The sequence below is a fragment of the Mirounga leonina genome, unplaced genomic scaffold (assembly GCF_011800145.1).
Source record: "Mirounga leonina isolate KUSES-001 unplaced genomic scaffold, KU_Mleo_1.0 Mir_96, whole genome shotgun sequence".
Lineage (NCBI taxonomy): Eukaryota > Metazoa > Chordata > Mammalia > Carnivora > Phocidae > Mirounga > Mirounga leonina.
In genome coordinates this window covers 1,509,260-1,532,751 of record NW_023270871.1, presented here as the reverse complement: position 1 = coordinate 1,532,751, position 23,492 = coordinate 1,509,260, and the positions used below count along the sequence as shown (strand labels likewise).

The window sequence follows — 23,492 nt, the reverse complement described above, 5'->3', positions numbered from 1 at the left end:
TATAAAGAGAAATAACAAATATTAATAAGTGATTTAGAATTAGTGATTTAGAATTAATGATCATAATATGGGAGTGATGAAACAGTAAATTGTTTTTATTTTTTCTTTAAGAAAATGGTGCTCTATTTAGTTTAAATGTCACCCTGCAACTTACTGCCTGTACCCTTGGGAAGATATCAAAGATCTTGGAGCCTTTGTTTTCTAATCTAATAATGAATGGAATTGTTTTATTAGATTAAATAACATTTGTAAAAAGCAATTACACATAGTTTGGCACATAATGAACAAGCCAAAGTGTTACTTCCCTATTAATGAATGAGTAACTGTATTTATTTTGTATTAAAGAAAAATTCTAATGCCAAATCCATCATGTCTACAGATTTGTAGAATTTTAGACCAGCAGATTATTTGGAGGGGAGATTGTCTCATTTCTCCATGTTTTTATTTTATTTTTTAATATTAGGAATAGAAGATTTGTTTTTCATCCATTTAAAATACCAGCATCTTACATTTTACATCACAGACATTGAAAACATAAATTTAAAACAGCATCAAAATATAGAAGGGGTACAAACACATGTGGAAACTGTAGAATTATATATATGCAGTTTTTTTTCCCCCCACAAATTTAGGGAAATGCTTTAAGAATGTAAGTTTCTTTTCTTCAAAGCTGAGTTCCAAAGGTTTCAATTTGACTGAGGTCATTTTACGCAAGAAGACATGAGTTAGTTCACTATCTGAGCTGACCCCTGCCAAGTGACACACACTGCTTATTATCAGTCACTACCAGGAATCATAGTGAATCATTTTCTTGTGAGACCTTGTTCTTTGAAAATACAGATTTCCTGCAGCCAGAGGTCAAACTTGAGTGAACCATGTGAAAAAGAACAGCTGCTCACCATTGACCTTTCTGGTCCTATCCACCACAGTTGTTAATAACACGTCTCCTTTGAATAGTGTACTTAAGGTAACTAATGCTGACTACTGAATGCTCACTTGGGGATGAAGGAGTGAGCTGACCTGGAATCACCTGACACTCCGCAGTGCAGACCAAATCATAAGCTCCAGATGTATAAGCCAGCCCTGGGTAAGTTTGCTGTTGAAGTCAGAGGCCATAATTTTCAGTAGCAGTTATTGGAGAAAAGCCAAGAGAGTCTGGAAATGTTTGACCTGGGTGCTTTGAAAACACGAAGTGCTGAAGCAGCCATCATATTTTGTTAGGGAGATAAAGGAGAAGGTTGGAGAATATTTTAAAGTCAGATACCCTGAAGTTACAGTGGGATGAGAGTTCCTTCAAGTCATCCTTAATAAATCATTTTGTCCTCACATAATTAATGGGGTCCCAACTCATGTACTTATAAGAAATTCTCCTGTGGTATTTGGATTTTAACACTAAAAGATTTATTATTATCTCCTATTGAATGGAAACCTTAATTTCAAGGATATATGCTGGATTTACAGGTTTGCTAAAAATAATCTACATTTAGTCAGCATGTGTTCATTAGAAGAGACTACACTTATTTAGGTTGGTGTGGGAAATCTTGTGTTCACTTACATTTTAAATATATTGGTCATGGGAAATTAATTGATTTTGCTCACTAACAACCCAATTACAGTGTCCTCATTGATCTTGTTACATTTATTTAACCAAAGCATTTTCTTAATAATTTAGGAACATTACTTGAAATGACCTCTTTGTATAAGATCTATGAAAGTAGAAATTAAATAAATGACTTTGATTGAATGACTATAAAATCCAACACAAAATCTGGATTTTCCCCATAGGTAGTGGCCACATGGGGATTTCTGGGACACCAGTTTGGACTCTTTGTCATCATGGCACTGAGACACTGAAAGCCTTTTTCTTTCTTTTCAAAGAGCAGACACTGAATTCAGGAGATGAAATGCCCTAGCTTATTTATTTATCCACATATAATTTCACATGGCTCAGAAATATTTCCTGGGCACTGCAACTACCAGCAAACCAGTAACAGTAAGAGTAATAATAATCCATAATGTCTAACGTTTATTATCGGGTGCTTTCTACCTGCCAAGCACTGAGCTAAGCACTTTATACGTACTAAGTCATCTAATCCATACAAGAGCCCTATGAGGGTATGGTAACCCTATTTTACAGATGGGGAAACCAAGGCACCATGAGGTCACTTGCCCAAGGTCACACAGTTTGTAGGTGTGAACCCAATCAGCGTGGCTCCTGGGCCCACTCTCTCAACCACAAAGCCAGGCCGCCTCCCAATAAGAGCAAAAATAAAACATACCAAAATAATTACAAATACTCAGATATTTCAAATATATATTTTAAAATGTTGCTGCTTCCAAACACAAACCTTGTAAACACAAGGTATCAGGCAAACAACCTTCACTTCCCACTGTTTATAACAGCAAACAACATTTTAACCTGAAAAACCACATTCTAGCTTTTGCTCTACTTATCTTGAAAGATCTTCAAATAACATCACTGTGGTTAAAGTTCATTTTAAAATGTGATCTGTTTACTTGCACATGGATATCTGGAGCAGAAATGGTGACAGGATGGCTTTGACAGAAACTGAATCTTCAGAGATTTTTTTTTTCCTTTATTTTTATCTTTCTTTTCTTTTTTTTTTTTTTTGCTTTGTGAAAAGGAGAGTAGAACTTCTTACTGGAAAGGGAAGCTCTTTCATTTTAGAATATCAGGGCTTAGGTTTTTAGGTTACAGTCTCAACTCTCAGATTCCCAGTCATACGAATGAGTCCCACTTACGTAGTCCTCCGTCCTCTCATGGATTTGAGGGGGAGGGTCCGGGAGGAGAGGTGATGGCGAGGAGGGAGGCGCTGAAGCAGCCGACTCTGCCGAGGCGCTCTGGCAGTGAAGGAGTGAATGGACAGACCGACTGGTGACAGACAGTCTAACTCTCTTTCTGCTGGTCCGGGGAGGCTGACTCCCTGGCGGTCAGACACCGCGCGCTAGCTGGATCCAGCCAGAGAGGGAAGCTGCACCCCAGGGAGATTTGGGGAATGTGCAGAGATGGTGTTGGTAGTCCGTCTGTGCAGGTGCTCCTGGGGTAGACTGGGCGGCGGCCCAGAATCCTGCCATGCTGGAGACAGTCCTGCGCAGAGGGGAGGGACTGCACTGTCCAAAGTGTCAGCAGTGAGGTGTATGGCAAGTTGATCAGATTCCTTCCAAAATGAGGGCAATGCATAAATGAAAAAGAGCCCCATGGACTCCAGCTCTCCCTAGGAAAGCTTTTTTCAAGGGGCTGCCTTTCGGAGGCAGTCATCCATTGGCTGTTTTCTTTCCTCAGGAAAATGCTGAAGAGAATCTTCTCTGCAAGTTAATCATATTTAGTCTGGCCAGAGTAAAGACGTTCCCAAATTGCCTGACTTTGTACGGAGTTTTCCTCCCATTAGGGGAGGAAAAAATTGTGGCATCATTTTTATGTTCCTACTGGTTCTTGGCAATTAATATAAGATAAATTCTAACATACAGCTCTGGAACCTACCTTATACAGAATGACGCTAGCCCAGAGGAAAGCCAAAGTGGGGGTAGATCCCCACAATTGGCGACTCTCTCTCCACCCCTTTGTCTAGTTCTGGTGTTCTCCGTCCCCACTAACTCTAGGGTCACACTGACCTATGCCCTCCTCCTCCTAATTTCATATTTAATGAAAATATGTGATATAAGAAACCGGAAAGGGACATGTAATGTACCAGTTTGTATGCAAACAGTAAATGTTTGTGGAATGCTAACCATGTTTCCAACTATTTTGGCCTATTTCTATAAAGAGGCACAACTCTTTTTTTAAGAGCCCTATTAAAGGTAGAGACATAATGATATGATATGGTGACAAAGAAACACTTTGGGATGAAGATGATGTCACATCACGCCCCTACTCAGAAGCCCTCCTGGCCTCCCCTTCCTCCCACACAATCCTCTGCTCATGCCTTTGGCACAGGTCTCTCCTTTTCCCTGTGATGCTGTCCTCTGTCCATCCCAACAGCAAATCCGTGTACACGTCCTCTCCTGTCTCTCCACTTTCAACAATCCTGGTCATCTTTGAAGATTCAGCTTCTGGAACAAAAAAAGTGTCCTATGTCTTGAGTTCCTATAATGTTTTGCTTGGGTGGCGTACCTTATATCATTCTCTGGTAATTCTTGCATGTAAAAATTCTCTTGCAAACAGAAGTGGAATTTGTTTGAGAACAGAAACTGAGTTTTGTACTCATTTTGTCTCTCCTGGAAACTTACATTACTAGCCTCAGTAATAAGTGCTCAGTCGTGAAGAGTGATTGTTAACAGCCATCATTTCTGAAGTATTTGCCGAGTGTCAGGAACCATGCTGTGTGCTTCCTATGCACAGTCTCATTTCATCCTCACCACAATCCTTTGAATAGGAATGGCTGTTATTCCCATTTAACAGATGAGAAAGCTGGGATGAACAGAAAGTTAAAGTCAGGTATCTAGTAAGTAGTATACCTGAGATTCAGTCCCATGACTTTCTGATTCCTGAGCCTGTGTTCTAAAAGGCTCTAATCACACTTCACTACTGGATGAGAGTCTGCTAGCTTGTTAGAATCAATTTCAATGATTACCAACATACGTAATACAATTTCTATGTAAAAAGATCAGCAATTTAGAACAAACCAATTTAGGTCTGTAGAGATTCAAGTTGGAATAGTCTCATTTCTGGGCATAGAGGTTTATCACTGAGAAGTCAGGAGTAATGCATCTTAGATCAGCTTCATTTTATCAAAGTGAAAGTGCTTTTATCTGAAACTGAGCAAACCCTGTATAGTCCAATAAACACCTAGCAGGAGCCAAATAAGGAGGTTTCATGCGGCTGAACTGGTATGTGAGGAGGTTGTACGCTTGCCCCACTGTGAACAGGGGTCTGCCTCTGCTGGCCTTAGCCCTTGCTGTTGGAGACCAGGCACTGCCATGGTGGATGCACATTCAGCATATGTGGTACAGAATGGCTGGGTTACTGTGAGCTCTGGAGTACGGCTCTTCTTTTCTTCCTTGCCTCCTTCTGAGTTGGTCCGGTCTGCTGGGTTTTGTCCTCAGTTTCTCCATCTTGAATGGTTCCGTCCCTGACGGAACTGGCACCCAGGCTTTCATGCGCACTGTCACCATATGCACAATACAGACCATGTGGACCATGATTAGAATGCAATGACTACGTTGGCACTTGGTTGGGATCATGGTCTCCTTAGTTCTCTTTGGCAAAGGGGGATTCTATTCCCCATACCCTTCAGTCATAGGCCAGTCATTAGGCAGCTGGGATGATCCGGAACACTAACATGGCCACTCACCCAGCTTTAATCTCATCAACTTTAACCTTCTGTCTTAGGTCCAAAGTAGCCCCATGCCTAATGAGGCAGTTCCATAATGCTGACAGTATCATCCACAGTACTGCCAGCTACCTCTACTGTCCCTGACCTTGATACCCTCTGGGTATCATGGGCTGGCCTGTCTGGGCTGATGCTGTTACCAGCTTAGCTTCTCCTGACCCTGGTTTCGCCAACTCCAGCTTCTCCCCCGTCTCTGTAGTCCACACTGGAGATGTCCCACCATGTCCTGATCCTAAGCTCAACTGAATTAGGACACCTTTGGGTAATACTCACAGGGATTTTATAGTCTGAATAATTTGAAATCAGATCTTGAATAAAAGGATGCTTCAGAAGAACAGCAACTTCAACTGGCTCCAGATTCTTGGCACCTAGGTCTTGAAATACTTTTACGAAGTTCTTTAAAGAAGAAGAAAATGAAGTTAATTAACTTTACAGTCCTGCAGATGTTAAAAACTTATTTTACTTAATGTATCTATACCATGATACATTTGAAAGCACTTCCATGAAACTATGTTAAAACTTGAGGGTGACTTTTTTTATGTACAAGTTGCCCCTTTTATGAAAGAATCTAACCAACCTCTGAGTAAGCGTTCTCTATCTGTACGTGGCTGGCAAATCTGTTAGCATCCTGTACTTCTTTTCCTCCTTGGAACACTTTGAGTAGTTTTTCCATGGAAATCTTTTCAGTGTTCACATACTCAGGGATTTCTTCCTTTCGCTCCCCGTCTTCTCTTAGTTCCCTTTCCTCACTCACAAAGTTTCCCTCGAGTTCAGGATATTCCTCAACTGGACTCATGTCAGTCAAGGAGGAGATCTGCATGATTAAATAAAGAGAATATGAAGCCGGACTGAAGTCTTTCCAGTAATGGAGACATTTAGAACACGCCAATGTTGCCACATACTTTTCATGCAAGGAAATGATGGTGCCTCCCACAACCTAGCCAAACAAATATAGAGGAGAACGTGCTAGTTGCACTGGAGATCACATCAAAAATCTAGACCAATTCTGCCTGGAGATTACAGATGCCTTGTGTGGGGCGTTTCTTACTCACCATACATGCTTCGGATGCCAGGCACCTCAGATTCCTCCATAAATGGATACTGGAGTGAATTCGTGTAACTGGTATCAGGCTTCTGTACATGAACGTCAATTTTTAAAGGATTTGCTTTGGAAATTGACTATAGTTGAGAGGGTATGGCAAGTTAATTATTTAAGCTTGATAGATTCTAAGAGCTTCCGAAACGTTTGTTTTTATACTGGAGGTTAAATCCAACTAAACATTGGAAGGCAAGGTAGAAAACAAATTGAATGTGGAAAGTGAGGTGGGATTGCTATGGCCGCTCCTTGAAACGTGTCCAAGAGCCATGAAGTCAGGCCCTGGCCCTGTGAGTATGGGAAAGAGTACATTGTTTCTGGTGTAATTTCGTATTTATCAAAAGCCTGAAAAATAGTCCTGCCTGTTGCTGTAACTACAGATCTAGGAATTGACTGTAAAGAAATATCAGTGTGCACAAAGACTTTTGTATATGGATGTTTGTTCAGTGTTACTTACAACAAACACAGAAAATCTGCAATTCCAAAAATGGGGAGTGATGACATAAATTATAGCGTATTTCTGTGATGGAATACTATACTACCACGGAAAGTACGGTTTAGAAGAATACCTAGTGACACGAGAAAACACTCACAGAATAAGTGCAAAAAGAAAACAAAAGAAAATAATAAATACACTAGGATCCTCATTTTCTTATATATCTATGCTTATTAGTGAAAAGAAGACACAGTAAAGAGAAAACAATGGTTACCTCCGGATAGTGGAACAGGTGATTTCTTTTTCACTTAGTTTTGTACTTTCCAAATACTCTACATATTTGTATTTCTTGTATTTACTGTAATAAAAGTGTCTATGTGTGTGTGTGTGTTTCACGATGAGATAATTGATATTTGATGATTTGCCATAGAAAAATGGGCATTTTTAGAATGTTGATGGGTCAGATGTCAGAAAACACCTGAATATTGATTCTCCTTTATCCAAAGAAAGGAAAAATGTTAAATTTAGGCTTTAAATAAAAGGATGGATCCAATGTCTATAAATATTCACTTCAGTAGAAGTATTACGTGCAAGTTAATTAATCATGCAAATTCTTTCCAAATAGAGTCCCAGGTATAAAAAGGATTATGATACAGCAGCAAATTAAGCCTCTGATAGTTGTCAGTCCCTTTAGGAGATTTGTAGGGGCTGTGAGCAGTGTAATGAAGACAGGTTGCATTTGCTTTAGCTCTGTGTGGGTTGGGTTTCTATATCCTTTGGTAAATTGGGAATTTAATCTAATCTAAGAGAGAGGGAGAAAGAGAATGCTTTATCAGGTGAAGAATTTGGAATTAAGTATAAATCTATCTATCTATTCTCTATCTATCATCTATCTATCTATCATCTATCTATCTATCTATCTATCTATCTATCTATCTATCTATCATCTATGTATCTATCATCTATTTATTATCTATCTACCTATTTATCATCTATTTATTCAACTTCTTCTTTATTTTTTTTTTATTTTTAAAGATTTTATTTATTTATTTATTTATTTGAGAGAGAGAGAATGAGAGACAGAGAGCACGAGAGGGAAGAGGGTCAGAGGGAGAAGCAGACTCCCTGCCGAGCAGGGAGCCCGATGCGGGACTCGATCCCGGGACTCCAGGATCATGACCTGAGCCGAAGGCAGTCGCTTAACCAACTGAGCCACCGAGGCGCCCTCAACTTCTTTATTTTAAACGATTGAAATGTTACATTGCAGAAATGTAAAACTGGTCTTTTCGTGTCCACCTAGGAAGCTTGAGGATCATCACACTGGCTACCTATCAATAGTTTTCCAGGGCAATAGAACATTTAGTATAATGAAATGAACACAGTCAAGATGAAAACATCTTGCTGAGTGGTGTAGGATGAATGGATTTCTATTGAGACTGCCGTATAAATGCTGCATGGACATGATAAAGACAGAACCTGTGGGTGAGCAAATGACTAGTCAGATTAGATGACAGGTGATACCTAAATTAAACAGGGAAAGAGCATTGTCTCTCTCCACTATTTCCATAATTAGAGAGGGACTAACTTTTCAGAGGCCCAATATAATCATCCTGGGACAAATGAATTATTACCAAACACAACAATTTAAACATTTGAAATTTTAATGAAGAATCCTTATTAATGTCAGAGGATGCTTTTGCTATTTTTGCTCTCCATACGGTTGAGAGAGAATAGACTTAGTGGTTCAGTGAGAGGGCAGGAAGAGAGGGGAAGCTGGGATGGGAACCAAAGGAGCCAGATCAGCATCCTGGTGAGATCGTGGAGGGTGCAAGAGAAGAGGCCTCTAACAGACATCTCTGAAAGATCACAATTTTGGATGTGGCTGTGTGAACAAAACCAGCGATGCCAGTTTGAAGAAAAGCCAGTGCTTCTGAACGAGCAATTACTAGCGGCATCAAAACTCTGTGTGAGTCACATTAGCATCTGAGCAGCAGGACAGACTGTGGTGCTAGCAAACCCGATGTCACACTCAGTTACCTCTCAGAGGCTCGAGATGTCCCAACAAACGTGTCCCCAGAATGGTGCCTGGCCATGCATTTCTTTTTTTTTTTTTTTAAAGATTTTATTTATTTATTTGAGAGAGAGAGAATGAGAGAGAGCACATGAGAGGGAGAGGGTCAGAGGGAGAAGCAGACCCCCCGCCGAGCAGGGAGCCCGATGTGGGACTCGATCCCGGGACTCCAGGATCATGACCTGAGCCGAAGGCAGTCGCTCAACCGACTGAGCCACCCAGGCGCCCCTGGCCATGCATTTCTATCATTCAATCAGTTCATTCCCACATCTCAGAGGCAGAACAAAAGGTCAGACCTTGGGACCAATATGGGCAAAGCGTCAAAAGAGTAAGATGGAATGAAAACTTATATGTTTCAAACCCCAGCATCTCAAATGCTCTGCTTTAACATCTGTTAAATGCTTTAACAAGATCTTCAAAATGTGGGAGTTTCAAGCTTACAATTTACTGAATTCCTACACCATAACCCCGCAGGCCAGAATGAACCATTTTCCCAAATGTCAACTTATTTAGAGCTTCACTAGGACCAGTGCATACTCATGAATGCTTCGCTCTTGAGCTTCTTTTAAATTACTCAAGGAGCCATGGATTTGAACAGAAGGTCTGTGACACATTGAATATAACAGCATGAGTCACAGAGTGGAGTAAGGAAGAATAAACTATTGGGGAGATTTCCAGTTGTTTATGCGGAAAGCACAACAGAGATCTGATTTAATGTCTTGGGAGTGAATGTGGATCCGTTGGAGGTGTTATTTCTGAGCAGGCTCAGTCTGGCTCCCTGGGAAGAGGTTGCCCAGGAAACTAGAACAGAGCTGGAAAGGGCACAGTAACAGAGTAGCATAATTTTGAGGCAGGATAGTAAGAACAAGGGGTGAGCAAGAATGAGGGCGGTGGGCGGATCCTGTATTTCAAAAGCTCAAGCTCCTAGGGTTCTCCCTGAGCCAGGAACAGGCTTCTGCGTGTGGTGTGTCATAGGCAGGCTCTTTGCCCCCCTGCCCCTCAGGATGGTTCCATCTGTGTGGTGCAGTGGTTGTAGGGAGGTTCCTGTGCAGTGTCCTTGGACTTTAGAAGAGCTCTGGAGAGAAGCTCTCCAGGGGCTTGCTTTCCCCGTGGGGCACTAACTTCTGTGAATGAGTGGTTTCGGGACAGGGGATGCAGCCTTCCTGTGCTAGCTAGCTTGGCTGCTACTCACCCAGGCAGCTGTCTGTTGCTATAGCAACAATTCTAGCACATGCTTCCTTTTTCCTGGACTTTCCAGCTCATTGCAGCCTCCTGGATCCATTATTGCCTCTCCTGGGAATGTCTGCTCACCTCCTCTCTACCTTGGAAACAGGATTCCATTCCTCTCCTCTCTCTCTTCCTCCCTTCTTTTATGCCATGTTTACAAACACTGACTGAACACTTGCTATGTTGGAGCTAACATGTTGTCCCCAACTCAAGGTAGAAATAACTTAGCAGTAGTATTCAACAGACAAACTGCTGCCTGAATTACTAGTTCTTACTTCCCCCCTTCATCCCCCTACAGTCTGCTCTCAACACTGCAGCCAGAGAGATCTCCATACATTTTAAATCAGATGGCCGTGTTCCAATAATTCTCATCTCATCTCTTGGCAGAGTGAAAGCCAAGGTCCCTACAGTGGCCCTCAGGGCCCTCTCCCCGTCACTTTTTGTTCTTACTACTCTCCTCCAGCTCACTCCTCTCCAACTGCAATGGCTGGTCTTTGGAATTAGGGCTTTGGCATCTACTGCTGTCTTTACTTAGAATTGCAATTACCTTGCTGCTCTTCCCAGCATTGCAACCTACCCCAACTCCTGTCTTTTTCCCTAGATTCTTTTTTTCCTGTAGCATTTATTAGCATATGATGTAGTCTTTATGTTACTTACTTTATCCCCAGGTCAAGGGTGGTTTCCAGTACACAGAAAAGCTGGATAAATATGTGTTGAATAAATGCATGTATGCATGCAGTGGTACTCAGCCCTGTCAGGGAGAATCTGAATATAAGGGGGCCCAGTTGAGGATGCTCAGTGTTGCTCTTGAGTATCAGGGGAGGTTTCATGAATCATCTGGTAGTTGAAAAAGGCCTTGGCTAATGGGAAGGCCTTGGATCCTTCAGGATGAGAGGAAGGGTATTTCAGGTGGAAGCAATAGCAAAAACAGAGATAGGGAAGTGGGAAAGAAGAAGGTATAAAAACTGTTTTTGATCAGTAAGACCCTGTGTTAATCTGTCCTTTATACTGTGTTCCTTCCACATTTGGGACATTGTTCTTCCATTCTTTTCTGCACAGATGGGGGCAATTATACACAGTCCCTTCGGGGGAGAAAATTTGGCTCTTCTGTATCCCTTGTGGATCACCGGGCTATGCAGAGAGCCTGATTTACAAAGCTAATTAATTAATTAACTGACTCACTCAATGAAATTTTTGCTGACCTCTGTGCCAGTAATTCAGGTTCAGGGTTGTGGCCGGTTCAGAATAAGACAGACGGCCCCTCCCTGCCCTAGGATGCTTAAAGTCTAGAAAAGAAGCTGACCTGAAGAAGTAGTTACTGTGACGAGTACCATGAAAGAAGCACAGAATGTTCTGGAAACATATGACAGGAGGTGCCTGACATCATCTGAGGTCAGGGAAGCTCTCCTGGAAGATAGATATTTGACTGAGACCTCCTGGCAGGCCATGATCCATGCCAGAGTTAGCTCAGGGAGGCCCAACCTATACGGGGAGACAGGAACATCCCTGGGGAAGTGGCAAATGCAGGCCCAACAGAGGTGGTTGGAATCTAACTCCTTATTTACTTGGGAAAGCTGAAACTGACTTTCCACTGTCTAAGAAGACAGAATTCTTGAGTGAAACAAGTATTTCTTGCTGTCCTTTCTGCCACTGTGTTAAGTGTTGAAGTAACATCTACAGCACATCGGGTCAAACAGCCCTGAGTGGTCAGCTTCCTGGGTACCTGTCTGGCCTCACTCTGGCCCTGATGGGAGGGGAAGGACATCTTTTGTCCATTTGCTCAGGGCCAAAATTCAGGGTTACATCTAAGAGGGTCTATTTCTTCACATATGTGAAAGCTGTCACAGAAACTTCCTCCACTTTTTTTTTTAAGGGAACGCAGCATACTTTGTTTTGACAGACATGTATGAGAGGCAAACAAGTGTGGCTATGACATCTACAGAGTTTGGACCGGGCAGTACCTCTTTCTCCTCTGTCCATAAAAGAAGGACATTATGAGGTCCTCCATTACAAGGACCATAGCTCTGTCCCCAAAATATCAGGGGAATACTACAAGTCATGCAAATGGGCACCTAATAAATGCATTAGTTAGCCTCCTGTTCTGAGGCTTTTCCATCCCAAAAAAGCTAGGGAATGCCAATCCTTTAGAAATCTAAAAGGGAATGTGAGTTTTTTTATTAGCTATTAAGCTTCTTTGTCCTTGGATGCAGGAGATACAAGGTACCTGTGGATTTCAGGTGGCTGGGCTTTGGCCTGAAACACTATCAAGTGTCACATATATGTGGGATATCTGAGGCCTGAACCTGTTTCACATAGAATTTCCATATAGGATGACAGATAGATTGGATTGATGCCCACTTCTTTTTCATTTGTAAGGATCAGCACTTCATGTAAAATAAAGGCTATCCTTTACAGAACAAACTTGGATTCCACCAAGAAACTTTGAGCCAATTTTGATTTTTACTACAAAGGTGTGTTGTTGTTGTTGTTTTTTTTGGATAGTGGGTCTCTAGTTCTTAATCCAATTGAGTAAAGGTTTATTGAAGACCTCCTATGTGTAAAGTGCTGTGTTAGGTACCCAGAAAAATACAGAGATGAAACAAACAGAGTCTCTGTTGTTAGAAGTTTAGGATCTTCTGGCATCCCCCTCCGGACCCCAAAGCTAGTCCATTTCTGGAACACAATTACCTTTTCTGCAATAACAGGAAGAGTTTCGATTGGCTGGAAGACATGAGTCCCGATGACCACACTGAGGGCCCTATAGACACCTTCCACAGCATCTGGATGACAAGCAAAATAAAGCAGCATCTGTGTGTAGTCAAGTTGAGGTGGATCCTTCTCATGGTCAGCAAATAGCCTAAAGAAAAACTGTCACACAAAAAGAATTTCAATCCAAGATAAAAGACTTAAAATGGGTAGGCAATAGATGAACAGACAATGAAGGATCCTTCCAGGAGCTTTGGAATAAGGTCGCTTTCTGAGGATTGAATCAGTAAACATAATAGGTAATGAATAGTATTAACTGGAGAATATGCTAAGTTAAAAAACAGAAGAGTAAGGCTCAAAATCCTAATGTTAAAGAAAATTATGTGCTAATCAATGGTATCAACATATTTAGGAAAGAATATGCCAATAAAGGTGGTGGGGATTACATTTTAAGCAGGAAAAGGGAGCCACAGAACAAGGACCTCTCTGTCTATCCTTATCATCACTCTGACAAACTGGGCTCTGACTCCTAAATGTAATGCTTCCAATAGATCTCCCTGCGGTGAGTGGAAAGAGGGGGAAGTGACACCTAAAGCCACTGGGGGTCTAGCCCTTAAAATCTTTCAACTTGCCAACACTGCTCTGAACTCCACACTTAATCTATTGACAGTAAGTGACTTTTTCCACTGTGGATTCACACTGGTGGAAAGAGTGTGCTAACCACTGGATATCGGGGCTTTGGGTGAAGATGGGAATGGTGGGGTGGTCGGGATGGGACTTCAGGTACCAGGTTTGGACACGGAGAGTTCAAAATATCTACTAGAATATTCTAGTGGAGATGTCAAATGGGCAGTTGCATGTAGGAGGTTTGCAAGGGAGGTTTGCGATGGAAATAGGCATTTGAGATCTGTTAACAAACACCTAGTATTTCAAACCTGGCTTCAACAAATATTACCAACCCAAAGTAATAGAAGGATTTCATATGAATAGAAGCTGTGGAGAGATTAAGACATCTGTGAATTTGATTATGGCAAAATTAAATCGCCTTTTCTTGGGAAATCTTTAAGGATTTTAAAATACTGGAATAGCTGCTCTTGGCACTGAGTGTGTGGGAAGCTGGGAAGCCAGGACATGACCTGTGGAACCTTGTCAGTCATCATGAAGTACACCATCACTGTCAGGGGACAACACTGTGATTGCAACACAGACTCGTCTCAAGGTTCCTTTCTTGGATGCAACAGGGCCTTCCATTCAGTGCCTGGGACTCTGGGGTCATTCAAGCCCATGGATAGTGCTAATGGCCTGTCTCCAGGAGTCCCTGCCAGTGTGGCTCAGAGGTGGGCCCTGGGTCACAGAGAGCACAAGTGACAAAGCAGAGAAATTGGGTGGGACCTGAGACTGTAGTTCAAGCCCTCTTCTTAAGAGGGTACAGAGTCCTACAGTGAGTCATGACAGAACTGGTGACAGAGCCCAGGGCTCCCAACCCTCAGAATTCCCTCTCTGTGGGGCATTCCCCAACCTCCCCCCCATTTGGTCTTTCTTATTCTAATTATAGCCAAAGGGGTAAAGTTATTTTGTTGTTTTATCTTTCTTCTTTGTACACCTTTCTTTAGCATGTTAACCATTAACCAACCTTCAGCCAACTATAGTTAGCATGACTAGCTTCTGTTTAGCTAACACTTACATAGGGCTCACTATGTGCCAATCACTCACTCTGCACAACAACCCTGCCAGAGAGGGAGTAAAATAAACCAAGGCACAGAGAGGTTAGGTAACTTCATCAAGACCTTGAAGCTTGCAAGCATTGGAATCTGTGCTTTGAATCCCAGTTTAACAGCACTGAGACTTATGTAATCCTGAACATCCAGTCTATGAGGCATTGAGGGGTGGAAAACACCACTCCTTTCTGTCCTCTGGACAGACACTCATGGGTGCACACTCATGCGCACCTACGTATACACACACACACACACGTCAGCCATTCTTTGTCCCACTTCTTTCTCAGGCTTCATGGTCCTGCCTCTGCTGCCAACTTTGTTCTGTTCCTCCAAGGCATTTTCCAGCAGTCTGGGCACCAGTAGGTGGGAGCCACTCCCTCCCTTGGCACCCAAAGGCCCTTTCCTGCTTTACTGCTTAGCAGTCGTCAGAGAACCTGTTTACTGCTGTTCACAAATCATATGGAGAATGGCCTTCCAAAGGCTTTACAGGGTTGGTCTCAGTCCTCCAGTTTTACATTGAAAACTCCCACCACAACAAAGACAAAAAATTGCTCCCACACCTGCCAGTCTCAGGTCTTGGACTCTGTTGACTCCTTGACCCCTTTCTCTTATATGCTCTTCTGCTATCATGGGAGAGGTGCTCTGACACTATGCATCCAATTGAAGGGAACTGCTCACTTTAAGGCTATAACTGGAGTCATGTTCAATTTTGTATTGCAGTTTTAAACTAATGGCTGGCTGGAAAATTGGACTATCGATACACCTAGTTTGCTGAGCTGTCTAAATCCACCACTCAACTTTTCTCATATCCTACTGAATTTGGTTGTGTTACATATATTTTTATATTTTAAACATTTACACTGAAGCCAGAGTACTTTACATTTATTAAGGTCCTGCTCTCTATTGTGGGCTCAGGGATAGAGGCTAATAATACCATTATTGGCAATAATAGTATTGATAATAATAATATGATGGGTCATGGGCAATACTTATGCAACCCTTGGTATGTTGTTCAAGTTAATCAAAATCAAAGAGCAATGGACAAAAACATATATAGTAGTCCCCATTATCTGTGGTTTTGCTTTCTGTGGTTTCAGTTACCCACGGTCCACTGTGGTCCACCTCAGTCTGGAAACACGATCCTCCTTCTGATCAGTCATCAGAGGGTCACTAGTAGCCTAACACTACACCACAACTCCTATGTCATTCACTTCTCTTCATCTCCTCACAAGCATTTTATCATCTCACGTCATCCCAAGAAGAGGGTGAGTATAGCACAATAACAAATTTTGAGCGAGAGAGAGAGAGGCCATAGTCACAAAACTTTCATTACAGAACATTGTTACAGTTGTTTTATTTGATTGTTAGCTATTACTGCTAGTCTCTTACTGTGCCTAATTTATAAGTTTGACTCATAAAAACAGTATATATAGGGTTTGGTACTACCCGCAATTTCAGGCACACATTTGGGGTCTTGAGATGTATCCCAAGGCAGGGGGCGATTACTGTGTTGGTAAAATGACAGTTCTTACCCTAAGCTTTTAGAATTGGAAGGACCCTCAGAGACAAATATGCTGAGCAGCAGCTTACTTTGACAGATGAGGAAAGTGAGACCTGAAGGGTTATGAAATTTGTTCAAGATCACACTGAGTTAACAGTGGGACTCTGTCTAAGATTTTGGTCCCTGTCTCCTCCCCCAGAACTTCTCTGTGCTGCCACCTTATGAACATTAAAGTCTACATTCTGGGGATACAGTAAAGGAACTGGGGGCCAGGGGTAAAATCCAAAACAAATTACACAAGTGGAAGAAAAGACAAAGAAACTTACCAGTGTCATAGTAGTAAATTTTTTAAAGGATCTCAGTAATTACCTCTATAAGATGCTCTTGCCTATTGAATGGCAAGGGTTCAAGAGGATTGTCTGGAATTTTTATATCTTCATCTTTTGTAAACCACAGACCAGCCTATACAAAAAATAAAAATGAAAATTATTCAAGTATCATTCCTCTCAAAGCCACAGGGATTGAATCCATCTTGTTCAACTGTCTAGAGCAGTGGTCTCCAAAATAGGGTTCAAAAACCAGGGGGATGCAGGAAAAAATCCTAGAACTTCCATTTACACATATTTTGATATGATTCTTATATAATCTTTATTCTTAAAAATTTGATAATATAAGTAATGTATTAGTACAGTAGTACACATGTACAATTTATAAATGAAAATCCACATATTGGGGATGCTAGCTATATTTTATCTGTTAGACATGTGATGAAGTTTGGAGGTCATTGCCCTAGATTTTGCCTGCATGGCAACCTTCTGGAGGGGTCTTCACTCATAACACTAGCTCACATTCCACATGTCCCCTTTGTGTGGCTCTCTATTCTCAGAGCCTAGTGTGGTGCTGGAGCACATTGTTGGAAGAATCTTCATTGAGTGAGTGACTGACTCAATGGCCTACTTTGTAATGACATCCCTTTTTCTCAGCCCATATGTGATACCAATTATCAAATCCTCTGATTCCTATTTCACAATGTCTCTCCCTTCTCTTCCTTCTTTCCATCCCTACTCCTGCTACCTTGGGGTAGAGCCTCTTTACTTCTGTCATAGGCCATCCTAGTAAGCTCTGAGTCATTTTTGTTTCCAGTCTCATTTTTTTCAGCCTGTACCATGCAACTGTATCAATTTCCTCAAAACTTTAATCTGTCATATTCTCTGCTTGGAACCATTTCCTACTCTTGCTCTTCTGTTCACATCATCCCTCCTACCAGGTTCGACTTCCTGTCCATCCATGTAAACCTGCACCTCTCTCTAGGCTCTGTTCTGATCACACATCCTTATAGATGCCCTCCTTGATCTTGCTTCTGAACTCCAATTTGACTTGTTTATACCACACAATGGACATTTAGTCCATTCCTTTAGGTGTTGCCATTCATGTCTGCTGTTGAACATCAGGTATAAATTCGCTGGGTTTAAAGAATATGTCATTCCAACCTTAATTTTTGTACATGGTAAGCACTTCATATACATATGCATTTTGTTCCCAAGTCCAGCTCTCTTACCATCTTCCAGAGTGACACCTACTCTCATCACTCTATTGCCAAGAGCCACTAGCTTGTCTAACCTGACTCTGGCCTATGCTGTATGCTTTCTTTCCTTCCAAGGATCACCTGTGCTTTGAGAGAAGGCTGGAATGGCATTGGATAACTTGTAAGGGGATGAAGCCCCCAAAGGTTTCTTTTCATTTGGGACAAAGGAGACGCTGGCCATGTGTACCCTGTGAGAGAAGACTCAGAAGAAGTGTAAGTTCCAGCATGGGCTTGGGCTTTGAATATGCTTTTGCACTGACCAGGAGGAGACCCTTGCCCAATAGCTAATCTGTGGAGGGTAAGTACCACTCAATGGGAGAATAGACTGATGAGGAACATAGGTAAGGGATATGATGGAGCACCAAAGTTCAGAATTACTTAAACAACAAGAAAAATGAACAACATATCTGAAAGTTGATTTTCCAGACATTAGATGATAGGCAACACAGGATAGTAATTCTTGAACTAAGGGAAGCAACCAAGGAGTCCTACTAGTGTTCTAGGCTGGAGGGAGTTCCCAGGCTGCAGCACCAGGGGAGGCATCCAAATAGAGTCTGGTTGTCTTTCTGAGTTGAGAAGACAGATTTTGTGTTGAGGCAGGCCAAGATGGCTAGAACTTTCAGGGCAGAATACTAGCAATGCACTGAGTGGGAAAGCAAGCTCTAAGGATTCACAGAGGGATCTCTATAAGTCTTGACTTGCCAATCTGTGGATGTGTGTTTGTGGAAGATACCAGAAGCTGGAGAAAGAACCATAGGAAAGGAGTAAGCTGAACAATTACTGAGCCTCACATGGAGCTGAAAGGAAGAGTCTATATTACCACCAAGCAGAGTGGAAGGATCTCCTCAAACACAGGCACTGGAGAGAGCCCCCAGAAATAATTGCTTTAGCAGTGGGACCAGATTAACCCTCACCTAATGGCCACTCTGGACCCACCCTTATAAATCTTATTGTAACCTCGAAATGATAGAAGTGATTCCAAGTAACACCACTGCAGGCCCAACAATATTTAAAGGTGCCCATAAAATTGGGCACCCAACAATATAAGATACACAACATCTGGCACCCAATATAAAGTTACTAGGTATGCAAAAAAAGCCATAACATATGACCTATAGTCAGAATAAACACCAATCAATAACAACAAACACAAAAATGACACAGATGATAGAATGAACAGAGAAGGATGTTCCTTCAGCTATTCTAAATATATTTCATTTGTTAAAGGAGATAGAGAAAAAACAAGCACATAATGAAGGGAAAAATGAAAGATATAAAAAAGAACCAACTTGAACTACTAGAGACAAAAAATTTAATATCTGAAATGAAAAATAACACTGCATGGTATTAATAACAGATTCAGCTCTGCAGAGGAAATGATCAGTGAACTTGAAGACATAGGAATAGAAATGAATACAAAGTAAAGCACAGAGAAATAAGACTGGAAAAAAAATGAACCAAGCATCAGTGACCCGTGGGACAATAAGCATGTGATTGGATTTTGAGATGGGGTGGGTGTGCAGAAAAAATATTTAGGAAAAAAAAAAATCCTGAAAAATTTCCAATTTGACAACAACTACAAAACCCATGGAGATTTGAGAGCTCAGTGAACCAAGCAGAACATGAAGAAAACCACACCAAGGAACACAATAATCAAATTGCTGGAAACTGGGGACAAAGAGGAAATGGTAAAAGAAGCTAGAAGGGAAAAAAGAAATAGAGATTGGATCCCAATTCCTCCTACCATTTTTCAACCAACTCTCAATTCCATGTTTAATTGTTTCGATGCACAGGAATTTTCCCTGATCCTTAAACCCAAGGATTCATTCATATTAGTTTACTAAAAATATAAGATATTGCATAAATGAGAACATTGTGTGTTTCTCACAAAAGAAGGGCACATTAGAAAGGAAAAAAAATAACCTGACTGGAAAACAAGTTCTGATTTTTAAGAAGTCATCCGTGAAAATTGTAGCAATGTGAAATGTTAAATGTGAGCCTGGATAGTAGGGTTTAAATTGATAAAGCAAGGTTCTGTCAACCATATCATGAGTCACTGGATTATTAGGTGACTTCTCCTTAAAAGATGGAAATGTCCCTTGTGCTCTCTTGCTAAAACATGGCCTGACACAGGAAAGACATTAGGGTTCAAGGCTAAAGGCCAAGAAAGAATTCTTGAGACGTCTTTGGTGCAAAAAGGTGGTTTTATTAAAGCTCTGGGACAGAACCTGTGGGCAGAAAGAGCTGTTCAGGGGTCATGAGGAGTGGCCATTCATATAATTTCGAGTTGGGAGGAGGTTAAGGATAGTGTAAGCCTCCCAGGTGTTTTGGAAACAAGGTTTTCAGGATCCTGAGGGGGCTAGCTATTGTTAGGAAAGGTCATTTATTACTGTTTAGTAAAAACTCAGTCATGAGACCCTTCAGATGTATACGGGTGTGTCATATACTTGGGGGATGATTGCCAATGTGTATCTTGGGGAGTAGAGATAAAGGAAGTTTCCAAAGGAATTTTTATATGTTAAAGTAAACTTAGAGGGTCCTGGGGCTTGGGCTAAGATTGGCTTTTGCCCTCAGCAAAGTATCAATATTAAGGCAGTTGTGTCCCTAGAAGACTGTCACTCTGCCTGTTTCAAGGACTAGTCAATGGGCTGTAGGTAGTAAGGAAATTTAATAATTTTTCTTCTGCCTTTGTTTCCCATATCATGGCTGAAGTCTTTTTGTTTTGTTTTGTTTTGTTTTGTTTTGTTTTTTACTTTTCCTTAAAGAATGAGCACTGTGTTGTTTGGATCCCAGAACATCTGACTCATTAACCCTGTAATCACATGCATTCTCATGGACAGAAGGTGAGCTGAGAGTTCATTGTCACAGAATCCTACCTGAAGTGGCTCAGCCTCCTCACACCATAGAGGCAAGCATGTGACAGCTGCAGGAGGGCTGGGGGTAGAGGGCAAACAGGCTTTTGTGTTCGCAGAGCTCAGCCCAGGTACACAGCCCAGCTGACTTCACCAGCTATCTCATTCCATTTTAGAAGTTGGGGAAATCAGCACACTCTTAAGTGGCTGTTGTGGTGAACTTGCAATTAGTCAAAAGAAAAGAAAAAGACAAACAAAATAAAAAGCAGTGTAGAGAGCCCTCCTCTGCCAGAGAACTCCATTTCAGCGATGCATGTTATTCTACCTTACTGTTCTAATGTAGCATTTTTACAAATCTCATAAAATTTTGCTCTAGAAGTGGTTTTGACATTTGCCATATAACTTTTTTTTCTTTTTTTGGTTTTGGTTTTGTTTTTGGTGTGTGTGTGTGAGAGAGCTAGCAAGTGTTGGAAATCTCTGAAAGGCATGTGGGATGACCAAGTGGGCCTTTCCAAATGGCCTTCTTATCCTGGGGCTCCTTGGACTGGGAATTGGGTGGGTGGGGGAGAGTGCTGAGCTGGGAAATGGACTGCTCCCCAAACACAGGAGGTGTTCAAATAAGTACTTCTTTCTTTTAAATGCAGCCACCAACTTTCTCTAAGAAATTTATACTTTTGGTAAAGGAGCTTTCTGGTTTTGGCTCAGCATTTTGGTAAAAGTTGCCAACATCCTTTGTTCGTCTCATGTTTGTACAAAAGGATGTTTAAATTGCTATCCTGTGGGAATTGGCACATACTGTAGCGAAGGTTGGTAATTTCGCAAGTGCTCAGTTATTAAAAACTTAAGCCCATGATGAAAATAGAGTAAATTTTGCTCTGCTGTTTTTATTTTTAGACAAAATCATTTTCACAAGTTTTAAGTCGAGGTCAGTGGTAGTATCTATAAATTGCTCTACTTGGGAAGAAAATTTATCAAAGCCCAATCAGCCAAAGCACCTGTCTTGACCAGCCTTGAAGGAACCTCCTCATATTCAAGTATTATTTCCTCTGGCTCAACAGCACAAGCATGGGAACACCGGGGGCTGTCTATACACATGCCATCCATTAATTAAGGACAAAAAGAGAAGCAGGAAGGGATGTGCTCTTTCAATATTGAAATATACACAAGATACAGGCACCTAAAGAGTATTACCCTATTTCAAAATTAGAACCTTATAATCACTTTCATCTTTTGTGTCTACCAGCAATGTGAAAAGATGAGCAATAAGATGATTTCAATTAGTAGACACAAAATAAGTAATTCAGGCCCTCTTAGTTATGGGGTTTCATTCTCCTTCTTTACTCAAACTTCTAAAAAATGAATTGACTTTTATCTTCACTTCCTAGAGACCTATTCACATAATCAATCCTCTGCAATCTGGATTCTGTACTCTACCAAAATTGCTCTGGAAAAGGTCACGTGTTATATGGCCTACCTGCCCAGGCCAATGGCCAGGTATCATGTTATTGAGTTATTCATCACTTTCCACACTTCCTTTGGGTATCTTGTCCACTCATAAATTTAATCACTGCCTACATGATAGTGACTTGCAATCTGTTCTGCATCTGCGGCATCAGATTGGACGCTTCGGTCTGCATTTTTCACAGACATTTCAAACTTAACTTGTCACAAACTATCTCATCATTCACCATGCTCATGACCAAATGGAGAAAAAGCCCTTCCCCTCTCCCTGTGTTCATTTCCCTGGGTAGTACTGTTGTTACTACTCCCAGAGTATTGGGTATTGGGCATTAGATGTATTAAAAGCTCTGCAAGTGATTCTAGTTTATAGCCAAGGTTAAGGACCACTGTGTAGGAGCTAGGAGAAGGACAATGAAGTTGTTGTGACTTCTTTCAGAGCTCTTAGTTCTCCTAGCAGCTCTTTCTCCAGACCCTTTCCCTAGGGAAGCTAGACTTCCACCTGGGACTTGGACAGTGTCTGCACTGCCTCTGGGTGCCCAGACATGGACACCTGAGGGGCAGAATGCTGGCCCAAGACCAGTGAATAATACATTTCTTAGGTCAAAAGTACTTCAGTAGTGTTAGTGCCACCAGGCCCTGGTAGCAACCTGCATATACTGCTCGAAAGTGATGGTGCCCAGCTGCTCTTCATCCACGGCCTTGAACCTTTGCAGGGTCTTGAGGAGCTCTTCCTCCATGGGTATGATCCAAGGCATCGAGATTACTAATAGGAATTTCCGCCAGTCCACAAACTCCAAGTTTACTATTAATAAAGATGTTAACTCCTGCAACTAGAAGAAAACAGGAAATGCCACTGGAATGTTCATATGACTCTACCTTGAAACTCTCTCAGTTCATGTTTCTTCATGAGACATTCAGATGAAGGAAGGACAGGTTTATATTGGCGAAGAGAGTCAGTTCTCAGGTTTGTTCCCTCTGGTTCTACCAACCAATCCACATCAGACAGAACTTAGACACTGTTTCACTTTTTGCTTCCTTCACATTTGGGTTTTTTGTTTACTGTTACACAACAAATTTACACATGTGACTCTGGTCACTTTACCTTTTCAACAGAGTGAGGATAAAGATTCTAGAAATGGCTGTGCAAGGGCTCTGCAGCCTGTAGGGATATACTATAACCATTTGGTTTTCTGGTACATTCTTAAGGGACAGATTACATTGAAAAGCAAGAACTGCCAGAATCATCTCCTGTTACTAGTCAGGATCACTCCCTCCAGAAGTAACAGATACAAACTCACAGGCTGAGCCTCCTGGGCTCTATAATTTTCATTCACTGTCAGCATCATCATTCATTCTTTCAATGCTGGACACACACAAAGGGTATTTTACATTCAAGCTCATTTGTTCTTCATTCAGCTTTTATTGATTGCCCCCTGAATGTCAGACATGGCAAGTACTGATGATTTAAAACTATTGACTTAATCAAAT

At 41.5% G+C, this 23,492-nt stretch overlaps 1 protein-coding gene and 1 long non-coding RNA gene across 2 annotated transcripts in view; one reads left to right on the top strand and one right to left on the bottom strand.

The window, feature by feature from the left end:
- LOC118006348 (sperm flagellar protein 2-like) overlaps window positions 1-23,492 on the bottom strand; it is a 167,350-nt gene that overhangs the window by 782 nt on the left and 143,076 nt on the right. Inside the window, exons 31-35 of the mRNA XM_034998971.1 lie at window positions 22,652-22,834; window positions 16,476-16,568; window positions 12,870-13,049; window positions 5,929-6,165; window positions 5,625-5,747 (exon numbers count right to left, since the gene is read on the bottom strand). Coding sequence (XP_034854862.1) covers window positions 5,625-5,747; window positions 5,929-6,165; window positions 12,870-13,049; window positions 16,476-16,568; window positions 22,652-22,834 — 816 coding nt within the window. The remainder of the gene's footprint in view (window positions 1-5,624; window positions 5,748-5,928; window positions 6,166-12,869; window positions 13,050-16,475; window positions 16,569-22,651; window positions 22,835-23,492) is intronic.
- On the top strand, window positions 919-22,835 carry LOC118006349. The gene is made up of 3 exons (XR_004678055.1): window positions 919-1,087; window positions 17,767-17,904; window positions 22,718-22,835. It is a non-coding gene; the product is annotated as an uncharacterized LOC118006349 (long non-coding RNA).